Source organism: Balaenoptera musculus, chromosome 5 (genome assembly GCF_009873245.2).
Source record: "Balaenoptera musculus isolate JJ_BM4_2016_0621 chromosome 5, mBalMus1.pri.v3, whole genome shotgun sequence".
In the NCBI taxonomy this organism is placed as follows: Eukaryota; Metazoa; Chordata; class Mammalia; order Artiodactyla; family Balaenopteridae; genus Balaenoptera; species Balaenoptera musculus.
The window spans coordinates 39,598,246-39,614,744 of record NC_045789.1 but is presented as its reverse complement, the minus strand read 5'-3'; the positions used below and the strand labels follow the sequence as shown (position 1 = coordinate 39,614,744).

The 16,499-nt window shown below is 36.7% G+C and overlaps 2 protein-coding genes across 4 annotated transcripts in view; both read left to right on the top strand.

The window, feature by feature from the left end:
- Positions 1-16,499, top strand: part of ARHGAP24 (Rho GTPase activating protein 24) — a 522,903-nt gene that overhangs the window by 360,833 nt on the left and 145,571 nt on the right. The window lies entirely within an intron of this gene.
- LOC118896089 (60S ribosomal protein L22-like) lies at positions 5,783-6,180 on the top strand. Its single transcript, XM_036853850.1, has one exon. The coding sequence runs from the start codon at positions 5,783-5,785 to the stop codon at positions 6,167-6,169; it is 387 nt and encodes a 128-aa protein (XP_036709745.1). The 3' UTR covers positions 6,170-6,180.

The window sequence follows — 16,499 nt, the reverse complement described above, 5'->3', positions numbered from 1 at the left end:
GAAAGCCATGAAGAAAGATAAGCTTCAGAGTGGACACTGGGCCCAGCAGTTATGCAAGGTGTGATGAACAGAGTGGCCCCGTGTACAAAGCATTGCAATTGGCCTGTCCTGCTCCACAGGTGCCATGACTCATCCTGTATTATATATCATATGATTTGTTTCTCATTCATAATTGTTGTGTATACAAGGCTTTGAATATTTAGCAGGATTGTACCTGATGGCTATGACTTTGGCTTTGCAAATTGAAAAGAAGCCCATAAAGTGTGAAATTTTTAAGAGATAAACATCCTACCTGTGATAGACCAATATTATTGAAATACAGCCTCTATAAATGAAAGTTCAGGTATTAATTTGATTTTGTATTGAGACACAGCTTGTTGGTAATGGCCCTTAGCAGTCTTAAAGCCATCATGTCACTTGATCAAAAGGAGATTATTCATATTACAAAGTCCCATAAATTAAGGGTAGAAGTAGACAGAGAGATACATTAATTATGTAATTAGACAACATATATCAATTTATCCAACATGAAACTGCTGATCATTTTAGGTGCCTTATTTGATTTTAGTATCTTCTTTTTTTGGATTTGGTTTCTCAAATGTAACAAAGATGTTCTAAATGAAGACATTAAAGTAGCTACCTTGGACTTCCCTGGTGGCGCAGTGGTTAAGAATCTGCCTGCCAATGCAGGGGACACAGGTTTGAGCCCTGGTCCGGGAAGATCCCACATGCTACGGAGCAACTAAACCCTTGTGCCACAACTACTGACCCTGCACTCTGGAGCCCGTGAGCCACAACTACTGAGCCTGCATGCCGCAACTACTGAAGCCCAGGTGCCTAGAGCCCGTGCTCCACAACAAGAGAAGCCACTGCAATGAGAAGCCCACGCACCGCAATGAAGAGTAGCTCCCGCTCGCCGCAACTAGAGAGAGCTCACGCACAGCAACAAAGACCCAATGCAGCCAATAAACAAATAAATAAATAAATTTAAAACACATTGTTTCTCATTTAAAAAAAAAAAAAAAAGTAGCTGCCTTAACATCTATAGCGAATCCCAGAGGATGTTGTTTTGTTTTATTTACCAAAGCTCCATTTTAGACTTACCTGTTACTAGTTTTCAAATGTGATCTAGAATGATTGTTCAGTAGAACGTCTTCATTCAGTAGAGCATATTCCTGTATGTTCAGTAGAGTCTGTCTATTAAAAATTTACATTGTTTCTTTTTTTTTTTTTTTTTTTGCCTGTGTTGGGTCTTCGTTGCTGTGCGTGGGCTTCCTCTAGTTGTGGCAAGTGGCGGCTACTCTTCGTTGTGGTATGAGGGCTTCTCATTGCGGTGGCTTCTCTTGTTGCGGAGCACGGGCTCTAGGCGCACAGGCTTCAGTAGTTGTGGCGCAGGGGCTTAGTTGCTCCGTGGCATGTGGGATCTTCCCGGATCAGGGCTCAAACCCATGTCCCCTGGATTGGCAGGCAGATTCTTAACCACTGCACCACCAGGGAAGTCCCTACAGTGTTTCTTGATGAAAACATTCTCCTGACACTGTGGCTGTAGAAGTAAGAATAGTCTCTATCAATTCATTTGAATGTCTACATATTTGCACATTTTTAGCAGATAATTTGTGGTCAAAGACCAGAGAAAAGAGGCAACTTCTCCCACAAGTGATGTTTCTAGTAATTGAAAAAAGAGAAACAAAGTACACTGTAGTCTCCTGCAACTCATAAATCCTTACTCTTGAAATGGGTTAGGTTGAGTCTCTATTAATACAGCTTCTAGGAGAGAGGGCCGATCCTTTGCGGGTTTTTTTTTTTTTTAACAGTGTGAAACGAGTCACTGAACATCAAATAGGATGGAGCTATATAACTTGGCACAGCTCTTTGTTTGTATTGGCCACACTGATACTTTTCCTCAGTCTCTTTTTATTCTTATATTTTGTTTACTTATTGGGCAGACTTTCAGGTCAAATTGTCAGGCAAGAAAGCTTTCATTAATTATTCTATTCTAATTCAAGTTTATATCTCAAGGCTAGTGATTGAAAGTTGTATGAAATGTGTGGAGAGGAACTTTCTTTTCAACTTATAAAATGTTACTAAAATGATTTTCAAATGTGACAGGAAGAAGGGATCTTGCAATTCCCTTCTTTTTCCTAGTGAATTCAGTCATTCTAACAAGTCTTTTTACTTCATATTGCTTCATATTCTTGAGAGAAAATGTATTGCAAATCTTTCTATTTAATTTCATGTCAGCTTTAAGACAACTGATATTTGGTTAATATGAATGGGAAACAATTTTAAATATTCAAAAACTATCATTTTAAGCTCTGTTGAAATAAGTACACATGTTTTTCAACATTGGTATAAATTTGGTTAAAATTTGTAGATTTCAAAATGCATGCCTGTGCGCTTTTCAGTACAAATTTTGACATATCCAAATTATGTTATTTACTAAAATAGGAAGTATGGGTAGATTTTTAAACTCTGAACTCAACTACTGATGCACCCTATTTTAAACAAATATACTGCATTACAAAGTATCCTATTTCTCCCAGATGGGTATAAAAGTAGAGGATGTTATTTTTATCTTTAACAATCATTTCATGTAATTTCACACTTTTCAAGACAAGTTTTTCAAGGAGAAAGTAGTGATGGAAGACTTCTCTCTTTAGATTCTTTGAACACCAATAATTTGGGGCTTGTGCGTCATTGAGATGATAAAAATAATTACACTAGACTTTTATTTACCCAAATACAACCCCAAGAAGTGGTCATAGTGTCATTTCCATCTCACAGCAAAGGAAACAACTGAGTGTTACAGGGATTGAATTACTTCCCCAACTATCAAATAGCAGAGTGTGGGTCCAAACTCAATTGGCCTTGCGACCAAAGAGGCCAGGAGCTCTTAAGTTCTTGCTTAATCAACCTTCAATTCAATTTTATAGCCTGCCAAGGAGCATCTTGCTGGTGCCTAGGCCTGTTTAACACTGCTGAATGAAATATGTTCCCTGAATGTGTTTTATAGATAGGTGTGCTAGGGTGAGGCCAGAGGAAGAAATTCTCAACACCATTTAACCAATGTTGGCTTTATGTACATTGCCATACAATATAAAATCTGCTGTATGTATACTGGACTTGTGTGTCCAGTTTCCTTTGAAGAAAACAATTCTAATAAAAACAAACAAAAATGAACAAATAAAACTATTGCTATAGTAAAATACAATTAATGATGATAACAGTAGTAAAATATAATACCTGTATGGGGCTTATATAAGCCAGAAACTATTCCAGGTAATTCTTATTGTTACCCAATAAGATAAGTTCCATTATTCTCATTTCGTAGATGAGGAAACTAAAGAGGTTAAATAATGACTTCTCCAAGGTCTTGACTAGTAAAGAGTGCATTTGGAATCAGAACTCAGGCAGTCTGGCTCCCAAAACACTATGCTATGCAGCCTCTGGATTGTAAATAATAATAATAACATATATTCTCACTGTGTACCAAGCACTATTCTAAGCATTTACACCAAGCCTGTTTATGTGGCCCTTTCCCCATAGGTAAAAGAGACCAGAGAGAGCAGGAATATGTCTCTGAAACTACCGAATATTTTAGGTATAATAAAAAATGTGTTACCTGTTGAACGTATGTCCCATAGGTACTGTACTTGAGTGATTAAGAGGAGATGCACATGTACCCCTCAAGAGGAATTTCAAGAGTTTCTCTTTTGCAATAAATGCATAATTAACATCATTCAGGTATTCTGTGATGTGTTCTGTCCCCCAACCCTGACCCCACAGTTAAGTGCAGTGGAAAATAGATGGGAGTTTAAGGCCTGTCTTCACTCTATGTGTGCTTCAAGCTGTCTTTAATTTCTATGAGTTTAGAGCATAGGCTCTGGAGTCAGGACCTCTCGATTCAAATCCTGACTCTGTCCCTGTTACCCAGGTGACGCTAGGCAAGTTACTTAACCTGTTTTTCTCACTGGCTGCATCCACAGATGGGAAGGATTAACATTAGATACATCAAAAGCTATGGTAAACAATGTAAAACATTTTTGTTGTGGTTATTACAAGACAATAAATGAAGTCCTCCTGGTCTTTGAAATGTACAAAACATAATGAAACTGCCACTTTACCTCAACTGGGTCCCATAAAATGAGAAGCAATAAAGAAAAACAAGTCAATTATTCCACGGTCATGAATTCAACCCATGAGGAGAACTGGCAAGGCACGTTATATACACATCAGCTGTGGCAAAAATAAGTCAACATTGTTTGTAAAAGGCCTGTGATGTCTGGATTACCAGCTGTCTGGAAAAAGGAGAACATAGCTTCCTTTTTTGTTTAATGTGGTCTGCCAGCCAGCTGGCATCAGGGGAAGAGGAAGGGAGCTCATGTTGATTGAGCGAGTGTCTGTGCCAAGTGTATTGTGTAACTTGTCTCATTTGGTCCTCCCAGCTGGTTGGTAGGGTGGTATCAATACCCCTGATGTACACATGGAAGACAGACTTAGGGAGGTCAAATAACCCAGCCAAAAACCCACAGGTAGTAAATGGGATTCTGACTCCAAATTTAGTCAGGTCATGCCACTGACTGCTTTTTTTTTTTTTTTTTTAATTGAGGTATAGTTGATTTACAATGTTGTGTTAGTTTCTGGTGTACAGAAAAGTGATTGTTATACATATATACTCTTTTTCATGTTATTTCCATTATGGTTTATTACAAGTTATTGAATATAGTTCCCTGTGCTAAACAGTAGGACCTTGTTGTTTATCTATTTTATATGCAGTAGTTTGTATCTGCTAATCCCAATCTGCTAATTTATCCCTTCCCCCTTCTTTCCCCTTTGGTAACCGTAAATTTGTTTTCTGTGGCCATTGACTGCTCTTGATAATGCTAAATATACTCATTGTTGACCAATTGGAGTTAGCAGTAAAAATAAAAAATTTCACATTAAGAAATACCACATTTCACATTAAGATATTTCAAAATTGTATAATCAACAAATATTTATTTATAAACAACCTCCAGTTTTTTCCTCATCCATAATTGACTCAAAAGCTTCTGGTGTCTTTTATTTCCCTTTTTGTTCTTGTCCTTTATAATTTTTCATATTTCTTCCTTATTACTAAGGTAAAAATGGAAAATTGTGGAAGGGATGAATATTATGTACCAAAGTAAGAAATTTTAAATGTATGAAAAAATTAAAATACATAGGGTTAAAAGTATACTAGACTTTTTTCTTGTAAGTATCCGTAAGAAATCAACTCATGGACAAAGTGATAAATTTGTCATTATTGAGTCGAATATGCAAGTTGCTATTAGAATTTTTGTGACTGCCTTTAAGTTTTTAGAAGATTAGATTGATGGTACAGTAAGATTTTCTATTTAGGTTAAATACTGCCATTAAAATGCTAGATTAGTCAGATAGCTCTTTTATTTTCTCTGTTTGTCTCGTAACATAAAAGAAGATGAACAGAATTAAAACTGCACCATTTGTCAGGAAACCTGCATTCTAGTTCTTTGTTCTATTATTATCTGTGATTTATAGGTAAGGAAAAGTTAAATCGCTAGTAAGTGGCAGAGCTAATACCCAAATTCAAGATGCAAATAACAGAAGATCCAAAGGGGACTCATGATAAGAAAAATTTGATAGTAGATTCATAAATTTGGACTTGAAGTCTTTTTACTCATCCATTGTAGATCAGAAGGCAGTTGGTGGTTTTTAATCATTCTCTGAATAACTTGCAATTTCTTAGCTAATAAAATAATCAAATTTAAACCAAAGGGCGGCAATGGCACCAGTGAACAAGCTTGTGGTGAAGGGGGGCAAAAAAAAGAAGCAGGTCCTGAAGTTTACTCTTGACTCTACCCATCCTGTAGAAGATGGAATCATGGATGCTGCCAATTTTGAGCAGTTTCTTAAGGAAAGAATCAAAGTGAATGGAAAAGCTGGGAATCTCGGAGGAGGTGTTGTAACAACTGAAAGAAGCAAAAGCAAGATCACTGTAACTTCCGAGGTGCCTTTTTCCAAAAGGTATTTGAAATATCTCACAAAAAAATATTTGAAGAAGAAGAATCTCCGTGATTGGTTATGCGTAGTTGCTAACAGCAAAGAAAGTTACGAATTACGTTACTTCCAGATTAATCAAGATGAAGAAGAGGAGGAAGATGAGGATTGAGACTCAGTTATCTAGGGTATTTTGTATGAATTCTTAAATAAAATTTAGGAAACAAAATGGTGGGTTTCCTTGTATCTCTGCCGCGTGGATTGAACAGAACATTGGAAATCACAATGAAAGGGCTTCACTTGGGCTGCCACTCACTTATTTGTAATTAAACTTTTTTCTGCTTGACAATTTCAATTCTTGTGGTAGAAATACCAAAATAGAAGGATAAGGCTCCTTCAAGGGAACTGACTACTGTTTGACATTGAGCAGGTGGATGAGGGCGTGGAGATGTGAGTTCAGTTAGTCACTATTTTACACAAAAAGGGGTGAGTCAGTTTCATCTGATACTTTTCTCAAAGACTGAGGAATACAAATGTAGGACCTCCTAATTCACTGAAAGCAGATCCAGTGACTTGTTTATGAGGTTCTCTTTTTGGGAAAGTGGCAATGTCGATAAAATGCAGGCTTCTGGGGCATTTGTCTTTTCATTTTCTGATTACAAATTACTCGACGTACACAGTTACTATCTATGTTAATCCTTTTTCTTCCTGTAGAACTAAAACGTGGTCCTTCTGTGTCGCTGCATATTCTACTACCCCTCAGGAAAGGGTCTGGAGAGCGACTGTAAAAGTCACAGGTGTTCAATTAAGGAAAGGTCTACAAAATATGAATTTGTAAATAATCATTGTTTCTACAAGTCTTTGCACCAAACTGTCCCTTTGAACCCCACCAGGGGGAGCTGGAGATGAGGAATAGTGGAGCTTCCAAAGGTGGGTGTCGGTGAGGTTCCCTGGGGTCAGGATCAGAATCCCAGAGTTCTGGAGTCTTACCACGGGGGCAGGTGTGAAGGAGAGGGGCCTGGGAGACAGCTCAGGCTGAAGAGAAGTGTTGAGATGCCCAGAGAGTAGTCCCTTTCACACCATTTAGGCCATGGCTGGGCTTAAAAGTCATTCTACAAACTGACACGTTAAGCAGGGCCAAACTGAAAGGGGTTCCCACGATACTGGGGGCTCTGCTGCCATATGTGTAGAGGCTAGAGATCTGTGAAAGGTCATCAATGAGATCGTAAAAATGTGATTGTTGCTGACAGAATATCAAGAGTGACTTTGAGAAGAGACCCTGATGCCTTATGGTGCCCTCCTAAAATCTGAATTCTACAGGACTGTCTGCATTGTCTTAAGATTACATTGTATCAAATTCATGTTTCTCAAGAGCTTGCCTAGGGCTCATTTCCACACCTGAAATTCTTGTGCTCTTGCTAGTTGCACAGCTGGAAATTAAATGTTTTGAGTCGTACCTTGGCTCCAATTTAACATTTGGTGCTCCTTGGGTTGAATTTAATATACTAAGGCTTTGCAATTTCATTTGTGGTAAAGTCTCTAGCATTTTCTATTTCTATGCAAATTTCTTGAAGCAGAATTGTTTGCATGTTTCTCTGCCCTAGAGAAAGCAGTGTTTCTTTCAAATTTAACTGAGGCATCAGTTGCTCTTTGGTGCTGTCCATTACCATGATTATTAACTTTGTTAGCAAGTTTGTGACTTGGGTTTGCAAATTTTACTTGTTTGTTGCATTGATGTTCCCTTGTAGTAATTCTTAGTTTGGTTGTAAAAAAATTAGCCCTGGGCTGAAATTAGCATGTAAATTTTTTTTTAAAAAACTATTCCCAGAATTTAAAACTTGTAATAAAATTGAAGATAAAAGGTTTTTCTATGCCTTTTTGAACTCTTGTATTTTGACTTTTGATCACATTTTATATTAAAGTGGCTAACACATGGCTAAAAAAAAAAAAATTTAAACCAAAGAATACCAATATTGCTTGACTATTAATTCCAGCTGATGGGATAAATATGAATTTAGAGATTGGTGTATAATAAGAATAAGAAAAGAAATAATGATTCTTTATATATAACGTTATATTTTAAGATAATTTTTCACCAATACAAATTTGTGTATATTCATGGAGAGACATTTTTATGGAAAGTTTGTTCATTCAAATCTAAACCTTTCTCATGAGTCAACATTTTTCTTGTGATTTTTGTTAATACTCAGGGGAAACATTTTTAACAAAATATGCAACTGTAATTAGAGTAAACTTCAGTTGTTTTCAGGATAAAAATTGTTCTACATTGTTTTGCATTCCTACAATGGACATAAGATATGTATGTGAGTGTACACATGTGCACACGAGTGTGCAAACATGTGTGTGCAAGTGTTGTGCAAGTTGTGCCTGAGCAGGGTAGAGTAGGGGATGTGTGTACTGATAGTGGTCTTTAAAGGCAGAGCAAAACATTCCATTTTATTAGATTACATATATATTGAACTTAGCACATTAAGATTTAAAAAACTAAGATCAATAGATATCAAGCAGCTGGTTAAAGTCACATGGCTAGTCAGTGGCAGGGTCCCATTCTAACTCAAGTCTGTCTTCCTCTCAAACTATAGAAACATTAATGTATACATTCATGTAATGCATTACTGTATATCTGTGTACATATTTTGAAACTTAAATACAATATTTGCATTTGCTTCCTTAGGATTTTTCTCTACTTTTAATATTCCCTCTCCTTTCAATACAAGTTTTGCTTAAACACGCTTAAGACATAGCAGTATTTCTCATCAGCATCCACCTCATTCAGGGAGAAGTAGCAGCACAACCTTGTAAGTTAAATAAATAATAAATGCTGAATTGTGAATTGAAAGCTCCCACTTACATTAATAGAGTTAAAAATTAAGTAAAAAAACAACATTTTCCGTTGGTGGGTATTGGGAGGGTTACACTAGTACTCGTTTTTTCTAAACAGCAAAAATTTCAAAGTCATTAGAAAGGTTTATTTAGCTACTAAGAATATGTAAAGATTTATTGGTGATTACACTTTTTAAAGTAAAAAAATAGGATCTTTTTATATTTCTGGTTATTATTTCCTTTTTTCATGGAATGTCATTGACATTGCTAGAAGGCAAAAAATCACAAAGCTGCCTTCTTACAGCAACTTGTCTTCACCCTCTGCCCTGCTCTCTGTGAGTTAAGAGGATGGGGAACCCCATTTCACCCTCACAGGTCAGGATTTTTGATTAATGATGCTTTTTGTTGAGAGATACTACTTTAATATCTTACCTTTTGCTTCTCCTGTAGAATGAGTCAGACAGTACAGCATAAGTCATCATTAGGATTGGGGAAGTGCTTCTTTGAAGTCAACACTTTTACATTTCCTATTGGAATAACAATAAAACAATCAATTAATTACCACTTAATGGTAATGAGTTCATTCTCACATATCACAGGGTGGCTATTAACCAACTTTCACTCCACCCTGTTACCTTGCATAAACATAATTTGTCAGGATTCCAATACTGTATTTATTACCACGCTGTGGGTCTCAGAAAAACTGATTTCTGGCCTTTTAATTAGGAAAAGCAATAAGCAAACAGATTTGTACAGTTTGATATCTGAAATATAGTTAAATAGAAAGCTACCTTTCAGTCAAAGGACCACCTTTAGAACTATTTCATTATTTTCATTATTTATGTTTCAGGATAAGATATCACAGCAAGATTTACAATAGTTTTACCACCATTTCGTAGCTTACAAAGGCTAGAATATAATTCAGCCAAAGTCAATCTAAATCCATACATTCTTTCGAAAGATCTTAGATGCCAGCTGGTTCTAGAAACAAAAGGGGGAATTTTGAGGGTACATCCATTTATGAACTATGTTGGGAATTTCTAGATATCATATTTCTACTAAAACTTTCGGAGTACATGCAAAGACTTCCACCAGTAAATTTTTATAACAATATAATACTTCAATATCTAGATTTTATTCTTCACTTGATCTGCAATAAATATCTAATAAGAAAGATTAAAGTAAAGTATCATCTGATTATTTTGAATCCCCAGAAAATTTGCCTGACTTATTTTTTCATTCATTTAACAAATATCTGTTCATTTGTATTATGTGATAAGTACTATTCTGAGAACTGGGAATATCGCAGTGAATCAAACTGACAAACTCTTTGTCCTCAATAATCTTACATTATAGCTACCAGAAGATATATAATTACAGTATATTGTATGTATAAACAATGCTTAATAAGATAAATGTAAAGCATGCCAGGCAGCAAGGGCTATAAAGAAAGATATAGCAGAGGCAGAGAAAAAGATCACAGAGTGGGTGGAGCAGGGTACTATTTTATGTAGGATTATCAAGATACACCTCTCTGAGGCAAATTGTGAGCCAAAGCCTAAGGGAGGTTGCTGTGTATTGAGCTGTCCAAACAGGGGAAATGGCAGATGGATAGGTTCAGATGTGAGACTGTACTTGGCCTACTGGAGGAACTGCAAGGAAACCTGTTTAGGGGGCAGACGAGGTCAAAGATTAGGGCACACGTAGCGTCCTCATTGGCTAAGGAAGTGATGATCTGTTTATTCACAGCATTAGAGCTTAGGGTTCAGGATATGGTGGTATTTGGTGGGTCACACTGCCAAGGACCCAATCACCCATCCCTCAAGTTGCAGGTTTAGTAGTTTAATGTATCTCAATGCTGCAGAAGAATTATGTTTGTTTTTCAGATGAAGACATCTCACAATAAGTGAATCTAGGTATGTTATACATGATTACATAGTTAGTAAACGGCAGAGCTGGTAGCCTCATCTATGTTCTATAACTTTTCTCCCAGTTCACCACACTGTCTCTGCAGTGAGGCAAATCTGCTATGTCCAGGTCTATACTCCAAATCAGAAAAACGTGGACTGACCAATGAAATGTCTCACATTTGTCAGTTTGTTCATATGAGATACAAAATATCCAAATTGTATATTTATATACAGGAAGACAATGACATGAAATGACAACTGCTGCAGAAATCCTGTCTACATGAACTGAAATCTCAGAGGCAACATATAATGGTCAACATTTTCAACACACTTGACAAGTGGCATTTTGAATTTACAAAATTGAAAAACTAGAAAATTACATTCCTATGGACTAAAGACTTATAAACACAATTTAGACTCAAGGGCCTTTGTAGATAATGGTTCTGGTGTGTTGTTAGCTGGTGTAAATTCAGCAAAAAAAAAAAAAAAAAAAATTATGATAAGGAGGAAAGTTCTAAGAGTAACATATTGGTCAGCTTTGTCTTGGGGAAATTATTTCTTCCCTTTTCCCAACTTTCCCACTTTACTTATAAAATGAAGGTGTTATAAAACATTATCTCTAAGTCTTCAAGGCTCCCTGTGGAAAGTTCCAAAATTACATAAATCCATTCATTTCTTGCTCCTTTATTTCTCTCTTTTCCTTTAGCCTACAAAGCCCAGAAGACTTGTAGTTCAGTGACTGGGTTTCTTCCACCAGGTCCAAAGTGGAACTGGTGTTTATGCTGAGCCAGTGAGTGAGCTCAGATATCTCATATGCACTTGGTCCCTGGAGTCCTGCCACTTGATATGGTATTTTCAGGGATGACTTCACAATATAGGAAACAGATACTCAGCCATGCTCATCATTAGATCCAGCACCTAACAGGCAGCATTTCTAAGAGAAAAACAACAACAACACTTCATACCTTTAAAGTTCTGGGGTTGCCCTCAGAACAAGGGACTATTTACCGGACATTATGCTTTTCAAGGTCCTAGCTTTATGTTAACTTTGTTTTGTTCTTATAGCAGTAGTACCACGTGACCAGGTGTCCTCTCCTTTGTGTGAAGCCTACCACTATCACTCCTGAGGATTGCAACTAATATCTAATATTGGTGGACCTCTTTCCATTTTGAAAAACAATTTTCTATGTGCCATCTCATGAAATATTCACAGTAGCTCTGTGAGTTTGTTTGTATTAAATTATTAGCCCAATGTGATCAAACATTATTTGTGCATACATGTGTGTATGTAAGAATGTGTGAGACACTGAGCCAAAGACCAACTAAGTTCTTCAGACTCTAAATCTACTCTTCTCTAAACCACAGAAAATCTAAACCTGAAATGTTGGAACCAAACTTGACTAGGGTACACAGGAAAAAGGCTCTGTGAAATTAAGCCTAGACATACTGATCCTATATTTGAGTGAGAGTGATCAAATATAGAATCAGCTTAATTAGACAGAGTCTAATAGCCTACCTGAAGAATCTGAGATTCCCATGATGTTTATACTCCGTGTAGAAAAGTAGGATGCTGAGAAGTTCCCCATTCCCTCAGCCTGGCTTTGAAGTTGGCCTCTAGAAGTGATGTGCTATTCACGCACAATTCTCTTTTGGACATGTGTTTAGGTTTCTCTTGAGTGAAACCTAGGAGTGGAATGGCTGAGTAATTTGCTAAGTGTATTTTTAACTGTGTGAGAAATTGAGCAAGTGTTTTCCAAATGATTTGCACCATTTTATATTCTCACTAGTATATATGAGAGTTCCAGTTGTTTCACATCTTTGCTACCACTCGGTAATGTCAGTTTATTTTTAAAAATTTTGGTTATTCTAGTGGGTACTTAGTGGAATTTCATTGTGGTTTTAATCTGATTTTCTCTGATGACTAATAACATTAAGTATCTGGTTATGAACTTTCTGGCCTTTCATATATCTTCTTTTGTTTACTGTTCACATATTTTCCTAATTTATTTGAAGGAGCTTATTATCTCCTCATTAATGTGTTGTACAAATTCTTTATATATTATGGATAGAAGTCTTTTTTTAGATAGATGTATGTATTGTGAATATTTTCTCTCAATATGGAGCTTGCCTTTTTGTTTACTTAACCATGTCTTTCTAAGAACAAAAGTTTAATTTTGTTGAGTTCTAATTTACAAATATGTCTATGTATTAGAAAATTTATTGAAATGAAAATAAAGGTATTATTTACTAGAAAAACCGTATGTATAGAAGGATCTCATTTTGGTTAGAAAACATCCTTATGTAGATAGATATAGATAGATATACAGAGATAAAGATCTGATGTTTTAATTTTTTTAGTCTTGCTTATCAGCACTTACTTTTTACAATGCATGTGTCATGCTTTTGTAATAATAAAAGGTTTTTTTTTAAGAAATTATGTAAAATGAGAAGTGAAAGTATCTTTCTTGTTCTTCCCTTCCAAACCTACTCTTTTAAAGCATGTTTATGTATTTTGACAATTTATTCCAGGTGGTTTATTTATTTATTATTTTTGGCTGTGCTGGGTCTTTCGGTTCGTGCGAGGGCTTTCTCTAGTTGCGGCAAGTGGGGCCACTCTTCGTCGCGGTGCGGGGACCCGCTCTTCATCGCGGTGCGCGGGCCTTTCACTATCGCGGGCCCCTCCCGTTGCGGGGCACAGGCTCCAGACCGCGCAGGCTCAGTAGTGTGGCTCACGGGCCTAGTTGCTCCGCGGCATGTGGATCTTCCAGACCAGGGCTCGAACCCGTGTCCCCCGCATTAGCAGGCAGACTCTCAACCACTGCGCCACCAGGGAAGCCCCAAACCTACTCTTAATACTAAGCTCTCTTAACATTTTAGTACATTTTTCTATGATTGCTTTTATGTATACTCATAATATTTCAAAAAATATGATTATACTGTACTTCTTTTGGCAATTTACTTTTTAAAATTTAACATATCATGCACATCTCATAGATTTAGATACATCAAAAAATATTTATTATTCCCCCTTTGCTGGATACATAGATTGTTCCCATTTCTGTTGTGCTATTATAAGCAATGGCTCAATTAGCATTCTGGAATGAACATGTTTAAGAAATCAACATTCAACAGGTATTTATTGAGCATTTGTGCTGGTCTCTGTTCTAGACACTGAGGATACAGTAGTGAGCAGAGCAAACTTTCTGCTCTTCAGGAATTTACTAGTACAGGGTAATGAGCAAAAGCCATTAGCAAGAACAAGCTTCCTTGATATTTCAAGGCTGTGAGGAAAGCAGAAAAAAGGTGATTTCATAAATATTTACTTTCATTTCACAAACTACAAGAAAAAAAAAGCCTGTCATGAATACAAAGTAAATGCATAATGTAACAAGTGAGATTACCAGAATAAGAGTATTGGAATAGAATACTCCCTCTCTGGAAACATTGGAATGCATTGCATATACTCCATTTCTCACTGTTTGTTCATTTAAGAATAAGAAAAGTATGGGTTATAGATTCAAATTTATCATCATGATCAGTTATTACATATATATGTTATTATATATGTATATATATTTCCTAGAATCCATTTACTCTCCTTTGTAATGCTTCATTTCCTATTCAGAAATTATCTCTGTGCAGTTTTAGTGGTAGGAAAATTCTAGGTTTACACCTTTTCTTAAAGAAGCAAAAGGCATTAGATCCTTATTGCCTCAGTCCAGTAGAGACAGAGAGTAGACACATGGATTTATTTTGACCAATTTGGTGCTTTCTCTCAGTTGTAAGATACACAGGATAGAGAGAAACAGTTGGAAAGTTCACATTTGAACAGTGATTGCAGAGGACGCCATAGAAGCTGGCTACTGTGGTAGGCTGAGTACTACGACTCTGGATCTCTGCTTTTTATTTTTATTTAATTACTTTTCTAGCCCTCTGAAGCTCTGAAAGCTGATCCGTAGCCTCCCATTGATTCTGAGCTCATAACATATTCTAATAATTATCCTTTTGATTAAATTAGTCATTTTAAAAAATCTCCTTTGCTTGAAATCAAGAGCTTTAAGTGGAACCAATATTACTTTTAACTTTTTCTTCAGCACCTACCACAAAATAAGTTCCTCCTTACAACAAGAGTTGTGAGAAATATAGAATAAATAGAACAGACACATAGAAACATGTCCCTCTTCAATTAGACATTCATTCACGTAACATTCAATAAATATTATTAAATGCCTGCTGCACAAAGCACTGACTAAGCTTTGGGGAGCAAGGGAGACAACTTTAACATTTATGAAACAAGAGCAAGGCAACAGGGGTACATTAGTTTGTCTTCAGACCCCTGAACTCATATTAGATGACCAATGCCTGCATATGGTATTTTACTCAATTGATATTCCTTTACTATTTATTTAAGCCAGTTTATTATTCATAATGATGTTTTCTACCACTTCGTTTTGAAATTCCTCACTTTTTCAATAACAGGATACCAGTAAATGGTGCCTGGTGGTAATCAGATCAATATTTTCATTTTCTGACCCTTCGCTGCAGTAGCATTTGCCTGAAAATGAGTAAATGCTTTGTGCAGCTAAGCGGTGTTCATGCAGAGGGAGTTCAATAACTTAACACAGAGCAATTCATGCAAAAACATGAAAATAAAACGATATCTGGTCTGTTACGGCTCCCCGGTTGGTTTTGCCTCTGTGGACAGGGTGATTCCAAGAAACAATGTCATGGAAAAGAAGGAATTAACCAGGAATGGGAAAAGCCGGCATTCCAGGCAGAAAGGAGACCTTTGTAGAAACAGTAGTTGGCATAGTGCCTTGAGGGTCTGAAGGGACCTGGAAGAGTTTCTTTTACCTGGAGAGAGTGAAAGGGGTGCAGCTGGTGAAAATAAAAAATGAATGAATCTAAAGAAATGTATAGATACCAGATATTAAAGAGTCTTTTACACCAAAAAGAATGAGTCTCAAGTCATACAAGCAATCCATAAATTCATAGCCTCTGCTACCACTCACTTTGAGGTCTTAGGGAAAGCTTTTTCCTTCTTTCACATGTTACTGCAGGCCTTTGTGGTCATTAAAACATAGTTTGACCTCCTGCCATCGGGAAAAAAATGAGGGGTGGAGATCTGACACCTACCTCATTGTGCGCTTGCAAACACACACACACGCACGCATACACACGCACTCACACATGATCCCCTTGTGCTTTATGCTCTAATTGAGAACAGCTTGTTCTTGGTCTTTGGTCAGTTCCTCAGCCATGAGCTATGAAAGACTGGACATTCCCTCAGACATCCCTTGAGAGTTATTTCATAAACTTTTGACATCAGAACCTTAAAGAGATTTACTTAAAGAATGTTCACTTAGGGACAAAGATGGAAAATGGTCATAGAACAATAGATAATCTTGGCAGATAAAAATAAAAGTCCTTGCTAAGTGCCAGGATATTTTAGAAATAAGAGTAAATTGTTTAAATTCATGATGAACTTTACAGCCTAACTGCTGAAATATTCTCTCTTTATAGCTAGGAAGTGTAGTTCCATGTGGTTTTTTCTCTCCAGATATTTAATGTGAGATTTAGGTCTTAGCATCTCCACAGACCCATGCTAAGAGCTAAGGTTGTGGTGGCGAGTGAAGTTTCCGGGCCAGCACTACATGTGTCTAAACTTTACAGAAGGCGGGTTCATATATATTGATACATGGACTATTTTAACTGACAGATTCTCCTAGCTTACTGTACCCTGGAGTT

What these genes read in the sequence shown, in the direction of transcription:
- LOC118896089 (XM_036853850.1), top strand. Translation starts at nt 5,783, where the DNA reads ATGGCACCAGTGAACAAGCTTGTGGTGAAGGGGGGCAAAAAAAAGAAG.